Here is a 9006-nt window from a genome sequence, read left to right on the forward strand (position 1 = left end):
AAGAAGCATGTTGGTGTTGTCCAGAATTAGAGGGCAGACGGTAGATGGTCTGTAGGGAGTAGGAGCAGTAACGCTGAATGTTCTGCCATGATATTTTTCATATACACAAAATCTCATTGCTTCCTTTCCCATTGTTGGACCTTCATAAAAGGAGGCCTGATGCCTCAGAAGACCTTACCTTCTATCACAGTATTTTGGTTTAGATTATTTGACTCTAAATGCGTGCTCTACAAAGAAAAGTGCATGTGATTCTGTTATTGTTTGGTTCAATATGCCTCATTCTCTGATATTCTTTCATCTACATCTCCTTGATAATGGTGGGTCTACCAAGTGTTCCTGAATGTTGCTGTGATGGAACTATAAATTTATTTTTTTTTTAGTGGGGGGAGCTTTTCTGAGCTCTCCACTATTTATGATTCTTAATTCAGTAAGTAATACTACAGCCAAATTAACCTCTCATCTCTAGATCACAGCTGTTTTACATTTTGATAAGGTCCATGTATTTTGAGCTCGTGCTTTCCTGGAACTTCCAGGGGAGTTGCAGGTCCTGTTATGACAGGCAGACTCGTCTGACTCTGTAAGGGAAAAGAAAATAAAAGAAGAAGAAGAGGGGAAAGAATCCAGCCCTGAGAGGCCGAGTTTTTAATCTGTGTCATTATAATTTTTGGCAGGTGAAAAACTCGACAAACTGAGCAACCCCCGGAACATCAAGTCCCCGGTGCCAAAGCTTGGTGGCCCCATGTCTGGGCTGCAGATGCTTCCCGAGTGCACCCGCTGCAGGAACGGGATCGTGTGAGTGTCGTGGCTCTCTGGAGCCCCCGGTGCCGTGGGCACGGTGACACTGGGACGTGGCACGTGGTTAGAATTTATAGCAGAATACCTTGAATCCCTTTCTGGTTTTTTCTAACCATATCAAAACCTGAGCAATACAGTTTGGATTGCCCCTTTTAAGGGAATCTCACAAGGGATGATTTATGGGATGGTTTGTGCCCTGCCTATCATAGTAGCTGCTCAGGGACTATGAATAGCACCAAGCACTCCTTCACTGCCTTACAAGGGTTGGTGGGAGGAACACCACACCTTGAATGTTGAGAAGGAGAAAGCTGTTTTGTTTGTTGAAGAGTTACTCTCTGACAGATGGATGTTTATTTCAGAAAGTATAGGTGTTTTTCTGCTTTGTTCTGTTGTAATTTATGACCTGTTGTCATTTATGTTCTGCTGTAATTTACATCCTGCTCAAGCCAAACTTGCTGGCTGAGTGTGAGCTGTGCAAATTCTTGCTGGAGCAGTGAGTGAGGGTCTTTGCTCCACAAGTCATCGTGCCTGCAGGTGCTCAGCCCCAGTCCTTGCAGGATGCTGGCTCCTGATTTTCAGATGCAAGCTGAGTGTAGATATTCAAGTCTGTGTTTTTCATCAAGCTGTGGAGCAGTGCTGCTGGGTGTGGAGCATCCCTCCCTGCAGAAGCATAGTGAAGCCACACCTGGAGTGAGATGGCAGCTTTGGGTGGGCTGAGAACCCCTGATAACACCCTTACATGTCCCTGCATGCTGCTTTCCTCCACTTACTGTACTTGAGGCAGCAAGAAAAGCTGTTCTGCTCGTTGTTTCTCCACCTCACTTGAGCTTTCCTGATCTCTCCCAGGGGCACCATCGTCAAGGCTCGGGACAAGCTCTACCACCCCGAGTGCTTCATGTGTGACGACTGTGGCCTCAACCTGAAGCAGAGAGGCTATTTCTTCATTGAGGAGCAGCTGTACTGCGAGACGCATGCCAAGGAGAGGGTTAAGCCCCCCGAGGGCTATGACGTGGTGGCTGTTTATCCAAACGCCAAAGTTGAACTCGTCTAAGCCTGGGCTGTGCTCTGGAGAGGTCGGGTGGCCCACCCACGTCCTCCTGCCTGCAAGCAGTGGGGCTCTAATCAACCCCGATTACCAAAGCCCAAGTTCAAATGCCTTTTCCTAGATAAAACCGTTTACACTTGGGATCTCCGGGGAATGGTGTTGAAAGCATTCAAACAGGTTTTGCCCTTCTTTTTGACACTCTGCTTTTTGCTGTGTTGGGTTATTAGTCTATGCTGTAATCTTATCCAAGATCTGTGTAAATATTGATTAATTCTCTACTCTCTTTCATATAAAACCTGTATTCCTTTTTTTTTCTTTTTTTTGTGCCCTCCTTCTACTGAGGATGTTTTTGAAGATGTTTTAAAAGCTCAAAGAAAATAAGGCACTTTAACAAAAGAAGCTGTCTCTTATGTCCTGACCCTAATCTCCTGTCCTGTGGCTGCCCCAGTGATCAAAAATCAACCCCTGAGAGTCAGGATGATACCAGTGGGTGCCTCACTCAGCTACATCCCAGCAGATGTGCCAAGGAAGGGTGGACTATTAAAACAGAAATTACAGTGAAACTCTCTGGACCAGGGCAGTGCAGTTTGAGGCTGACAAGGACTGATTTGAGTTCCCAAGAGATCTCACACTGAGTGTGTAATGAGGCTTTTTTCTTCTTCTTCTACTCCTAATTCAATTGTTCTGTCATCTAATGACTCAAGCACACCTTGAAATGACAGTGCAGTAGTCTGGACCACCCTTTGATTATCCCCACCTCCTACATTGCTGCCCACAGCTGCCTTTCCTTTGGCCATTGGGACTATTTCCCAGTTTTTGTTATAATTTTACAGTCCTTTAGATCCTCAGATTGCTGCTATCTGGGTCTGCCTCCCAGCAGGGAGGGGGTGATAAAATCCCTCTAGGCACTTAGGGAATAACCAGAGCTTGAGTGAGCCCCAAGTCCCAGGGCAGCGGGACTGTGTTTATACCCATCTCCCAAGGCTGTGCTTTCAGCCAGGTCCATCCATCCACTTTATTTCACAGAGAAGAGATTTTGTGGCTCTTGTAATGTTTATTTGTTAGAGAAATGTGGGTTTTTTCATGTTAGTACTTAGAGAAGGAGAGAGGGAGTTGACTTGCTCAGCTGATGGGTACTGCTGTGCAAGGTGATGGGAGCTGTGTCTTTGCTTTGCAACAGCCTCACTCATCTTCCTCCTCACTTTGAGAGAGAGGAAGGATGTGGGGGAGAAGAAGAAAGGCTTGTTATTGCTTTCCTTCCATGGGAAAGGAAAATAAGAAATGGGGTAATGGGTAAAGCACCCCTTTCCCTCCTGGCTCTGCATAAGAGGGAAAATTGGAGACTCGAGGAGGGTTGGGAGCATGATCCTAGTTGGGGCATTTCTTCCTACAGGTTCTGCACCGTAGAAAGGATTTTAGGGTGTTACTGGTCTCCATCTAGACCTCTTCATGCAGTGCCTGACAGGGACACAGCAGCTCCTGCCCCCTGCCCTGCAGCCTCCCAGCAGCCCTGGGCTCCCTCCAGCTGGGTACCACAGAGATGCTGGCTGTGTGCATTCCTGCTAGCAGCAGGACATCCACCTCCCCCTCCTTCTGCCATCAGGAATTTTTAATTATTAAAGTACAAGAAATGTGGACATTTTTATCACAGTGCTGAACCATGTTTTTCTTGCATATGCATGGCCTTGCTTGGTCAGTTGGACCCTCTGAAGGGGGGAATGTTTGGGACAAGTGTAAATGAGGAGACAGGATAATCAGGTGGGAAGCATTACTGCCCTGGTTTACAGGGCTCTGTTTGGAGCTCCTTAGGTTGCCCTTGTCAGCAACATTTACTCTGAATTCCTCTGTTATCCTTTCACATTGCTGGTTTGAGCTCTGGTGCCTGTAGCTTGAGAGTTCAGACTTCACCAAAATCCAGGACTGAATAGAGCTCGGCTGCATGATGGAAGACTCACAACATGAATGGCACAGGATACCATAGGATACCAGAAAATGCTGTTAAACTCTGTAAAATGTGGGGAGGGTACTGTTTGTATGAAACAAAAAATAAAATTGTGGTAGGAGTTTTGTCTCGCATCACTTGGCCTTTGCCTGGTCCATATGTGTGGGGGTCCCCTGGCATCCTGGTGAGAAAGACACTGGGTAAACTTCAGAAAGCATCTTGGAGATATGAATTGCATCTCCATGCAAATTGAAAATGTGATTTGCTTTTCACATTTAATTGAGAGCTTGTTTGAAGTTTGAGTGTTTTGGGGGGAGTTGGGGTGGGATTTTTTTAACTTGAGACCTTCCTGGGATCCTGCGTCCTATCAGGTGTGGAGGTGGGAAAGGCCACTGTGTCTCTCCCTGTTGTGTGATCCCCCACTGGTGCCTGGCTCCTCTCCACCAGTGTGACCCAGCTCACCCTGTGATGGTTCTGAGCTTTGCTGCATCTACCCCTGCACAAGGCTGATGGATCAGTGGTTTTGGTGATGTTTACTCAGCCACAGTGTCACTCCAAGGGTGCCTTCTCCCAGCTGATGTCCCAGGCTGTCATCAGACATGGATCCACAGTTCTGCAGTGCTGGGCTGTCACTGCTGGAGTAAGCTGGGCCTTCTTCCCAAGGAGAGGATACTGCTGACCTTGGAGTACAGCACTGGTGGGAGTGTGGGGGACTGGGAGGTGAGGGCAGGCTGGGGTTAACAGCTGTGTCAGAGGGATGTTTGCTTCTGTAGCTCAGTCTCACTGGGTCTGGTTTTAATAGTTGATTTGGATTCGAATCACTCGTGTATGGGAAAGTCAGAAGGGGTGTGAGGTAAGTGTCTCCAATATTTAACCTAAAAGGTTTTATTTGGCAAGTGTTCATATATGGAAATTGTTGTCTGTGTGTGCCTAAAACATTTAAAAGACAAAACTTCTGCAGATCCGCATGCGGCAGAATAGGTTTACATAGGGGAAAGAAGTTTCCAGTGTGGGTCTGTGACTCTGTCTAATTTGTACACATATTCAGATAATTAATATGGTTATGACTCTCCAATTAGTGGTTTTTCTATTCACCCTTGGATACACATGTGTTGGATGTGTTTCTGTGGTTTAGCTACCACCATCTCCAGCCCCTCTGCCCTGGGCATTGATGCTGGGGGGCTTCAGCCCCTTGGGGTGATCCCAATGTGAGACTGAGGGGTACAGAGAGCCTGGGCAGCACTGGGGCCCCCCAGACCTTCTGCTGTCCACACAGCTACTCTGACCAGCCCAACACCAGGAGCCTCCTCTCTTCTGCAGGAAAAAAGAGGCACAAGCTCCACCGTGATGAAGCACAGTATTTATTAACTAAATGAGCTGGGACCAGGGCCAGACTGATTCAAGTTTTAATTGTTTAAATTTTTCCATGTATCATCATTAAAGTTTCTTACTTAGCCAGGCATTATTTCCACCACCACACCCCTGTTCTGCTGCAGCTTTTGTTTGGAGTTGTTTAACTTTGCTTTTGTTACTACTGGTCTGCCCCAGGGACTGAAAAAATCTCAGCTTGTCCATTTATCTGAGGATAAATGTCCTGTGCCATAGGAGGAGGATTGAGGGAAAGAGGCTCCTTGGCAAAGTTCCATCTCTTCCCTTCATATATGAAAGAAGCTATTTTCATTACTTTAAGGAGGAAAATATCTTCCCTACACATATAGTAAAACCCAGAAAACTGCTCCTGATTCTAGAGAAACTTACCTACAAGTTGTTTGTCTCTGTTTCTCCCCAGTAAACGCTCTCAGAGCTTGTCTAGCCGAGACAAGCTTCTCCACCAGGACATTTAAATATTATGAATTTTTAGGTAGTCCTAAAGCAGTTGCTTGTGCAGGGAGCCCAGTGGGGAGGGCCTGGGCTGGGGCCAGTACTGCTTTCAGCAGTTAGTGTGCACAGGGTCACACCTCACTCTGCAAAGATAAGGCTCAATCCTGGTTCAGGCTTTTGGCTTTATTAATGAGAATAACTATTTTCTGAATAAACTCTTAGTTCTTCACTCTTGAACCTGAAAGGTTCCAGGAGGCCAGTGATGAGCGTGTCCTCCCCAAACTCATGGACTCTGAGGAGATGCAAGCTGCTGGCACTGTGGGACCATGGGTTGGGAGGGCTTGGGCTCACCAGTGGGAAATGGACACCTGAGGCAGGCACATTCTTCTCTCTCAGGATTTTTCATAGAGGAGCACAGAGGAAAGAAAGAGAAAACAATTTCTATTTCTGCTCCTTGTTTTCCCATGTGGAATGTGTTTGGAGAATTGTTTATCTGGGGCAATTGCTTGATTGGATTCTGGTGAGATTGCTTGAGCCTGATGGCCAATCCAATCCACCTGGGGCTGGACTCTGGAGAGAGGGTCATGAGCTGTGAGTTAGATAGATATGGTAGTTAGAAAAAGTAGATTTGTAGTTTTAGTATCTCTTTTAAATAGTATATTAATGTATATAATAAAGAAATCATTCAGCCTTCTGAACTGGAGTCAGACATCATCATTTCTTCCCACCAGGTTCACCTGCATTTACAATTGACACCACCACTGGAAAATCCAGCTGGAGGGGCTCTCAGGAGGCCACTCACACCTTGCCCCTGTCCCCAGGCAGCACCAGCCACCATGACCCTCCCAAGAGGTGTCTAATGTGTCCTTGGAATGGAGAATGCCAGCTCCCCAGACATGTCCCAGGGCTTTTCCCAGCATCTGGGCAGGGCAGGGGAGGTAAAGGAGAGCATGGGATGCATGATGTGCAGAGGAATGTGCGGGATCTGTAGGGGAGATGGTGGTAAATGGGTGTGCCTGGGCTGCAGGGGGCTGTAAAGGATGTCTGGGGGCAGGTGAGGGGCAGATGGGCTGCAGGGGGATATGAAGGATCTGGAAGTGGTTGAGGGGCAGAGGAGCTGTCTGGGTGCAGGGCCATGGGACAAGGCAGAGCTCCATCCGGGCGTTGTGCTGTCTCCTGCTCCATCTAGTGATGAAAACTGAAATACCCAGAGGCTTTGAGCAGGGTGGGACAAGAGCCAGCTCCGTGAGGAGTCCCGGCGTGGTGGGGAGGTTCCCGGGAGAACATCAAATCCACCCAGAGGACAGCGCTTCGGGAAACTTCTGGCAATGACCCCGTGATGGGTTTGAGCATCTCGTCCCTTCTCTGGCAAGGCCTCTGGCGGTTCCTTGCTCTGATGCAGCCCCGACCCACATCACTGAGCTCTGACCCGAAGGCTGGGGCCCAGGGAAGCAGAACCTGCTCCTGCTGCACAGGGAGCGTGTGCTGGTCCCCACCAGGGCCAAAGCAATGTCTCTTCCCCAGCTGGAGTGACATTGCACCAGGTAAAACCACTGAAGTCCTTCCTGAGAAGTGGATAGCTGTGGGAAAGCTCACTGCCCTTCAGTAGGTGGGCTCTGGGAGGCTTTATCCCAAATCCTCACGCATGTGCTAAAGACAGGCATCCTTACTCCATCTCTTTTACAGGATTCCTACCACAAATAAGATGAAAAGTCACACCAAATGCTTGTCTGCTGGGCTCTGCTTAGGGGGAGAGTTCACTCACCACCACCAGGAACTGGGAAGTGATGGCCATAATGCCCCTAAGAGCTCCAGATCCCACAGGTTGGATTCGAGTGAGCATCAGGCAACTCTTGGCACTGCAGCAAGGGGTACCTGCACCGTATTGCTGAGAGAGCAGAAAGGCTGAGATGAGTCAAGAGCCATTTTAAAGGCTGCCAAAGAGAACTTTTTCCCAAGTGCTGTCGGTCCAGGGGGATGTGACCCTGATGGATGTGATCACCAGCTCCAGGGTGGGCAGCAGGTAGGCAGGAGGGCAAGGCCAGGGCTTTGGCTAGAGCAGGGCTGTGCCACACTCCAGCAGGGTGGCACAGTAGCTCCAGCATGTGGCACAGAGCCCCTCAGAGGACACACTGCAGGCTCACACACAAAATAGGCCTTGCTTTGCCCTGTTGGTGAGCAAGTTTCCATGTGATCCAAGAGCTATGCAATCCACAGAACTCTAACTTATCATGTGCTTTCTTAATCCCTAGTTCTCAAGATGGCTACTGAGAGGGTGGCACAGCTGTCCCACCACAGCAGAGGAACCTTTGAAAGGGGCTTTGCCCTAGCAGAAAGAGCAGAGCTGCTGTGGGCAGCACCACCCCACTCTGGAGCAGAGCAGGAGCTCTGATGCCAGCAGGGGCACAGTGGCACACTGGGCGAGGGTAACGTGACTGCACATGAGTAGGAGCTGGGCTCCTCCAGGGCTGGGGGCAGTTGTGGCATCCAGCAGCCATTGGAGCAGCTTCCTGCTTCCACAAGAACCAAGTGCCTGCACTAGAGGTGGTGTCTCAGCCATTCAAAGATTTGTTCCATCTCCCCCTATAAGGAAGTACTCCTCCTTTGCTCTGCTGGCTCCTTGGTGTCTAACTTCAGTTTAAAGGAATCTCCCTGACTTAATTTCCCACACACTGCTCTTCACCTAATAGCTGAAAGTGTATTCTATAAGGCTGTGGTAAAATAATGGAATTGTTTTGGTGAAAAAGCCCCCAGCACTACCAAGCCCACCACTAAACCATATCACCAAGTGCCATATCGTCATGTGTATTAAATCCCTCCAGGGATGGTGACTACACCACTGCCAGTGTCACAAACAAATTTTCTCTAATATCCAACCTAAACCTCCCCTGGTACAACTTGAAGACATTTCCTCTCATCCTATTGTTTGTTCCTTGGGAGAAGAGACCAACCCCCACCTCACTACCTCCTCTTTCCAGGGAGCTGTAGAGAGCAAGAAGGTCCCCACTGAGCCCCCCATACTCCAGAGCCCTGTCTCCTCCCTCAGCTGCTCCTCATCAGAATTGTGCTCCAGCTCCTTCCCCAGCTCTGTTGCCCTTCTCTGGACTGATCTTTTTAAGAAGGGTCAGTTGCAAGAACGAGGACTGGTCCTTCCCCTACAGTGAATTTGCTCCACAACAGTCCAAGCCATTTGCTGGTCATTGTTTTCAGGTGGTTTTCATAATCTCCATGCTTGGGTTAAAGCACCCCCTGATGTTGGATCACAAGTGGGTTTTGTAAGCTGGGGAGCATCCAGCAAAAACTCTGGGCTGTGGTGATTGGAGCAAGAGCTTGTGATGCTGTGGCAGAGCCAGCTAGAACATAATGGATTTCTGTAACTGGTAATTTATGCAGGCTCACAACA

General features: G+C 48.5%; 1 protein-coding gene across 1 annotated transcript in view; it reads left to right on the forward strand.

Moving 5' to 3' along the window:
• The window catches only part of PDLIM4 (PDZ and LIM domain 4), a 47461-nt gene extending 43545 nt beyond the window's left edge, over nt 1–3916 (forward strand). The window contains exons 6-7 of the mRNA XM_021549477.3: nt 672–792; nt 1642–3916. Coding sequence (XP_021405152.1) covers nt 672–792; nt 1642–1846 — 326 coding nt within the window. The 3' untranslated portion in view covers nt 1847–3916. The remainder of the gene's footprint in view (nt 1–671; nt 793–1641) is intronic.
• Nucleotides 3917–9006: the final 5090 nt, after the last annotated feature.

Source organism: Lonchura striata, chromosome 15 (assembly GCF_046129695.1).
Source record: "Lonchura striata isolate bLonStr1 chromosome 15, bLonStr1.mat, whole genome shotgun sequence".
In the NCBI taxonomy this organism is placed as follows: Eukaryota; Metazoa; Chordata; class Aves; order Passeriformes; family Estrildidae; genus Lonchura; species Lonchura striata.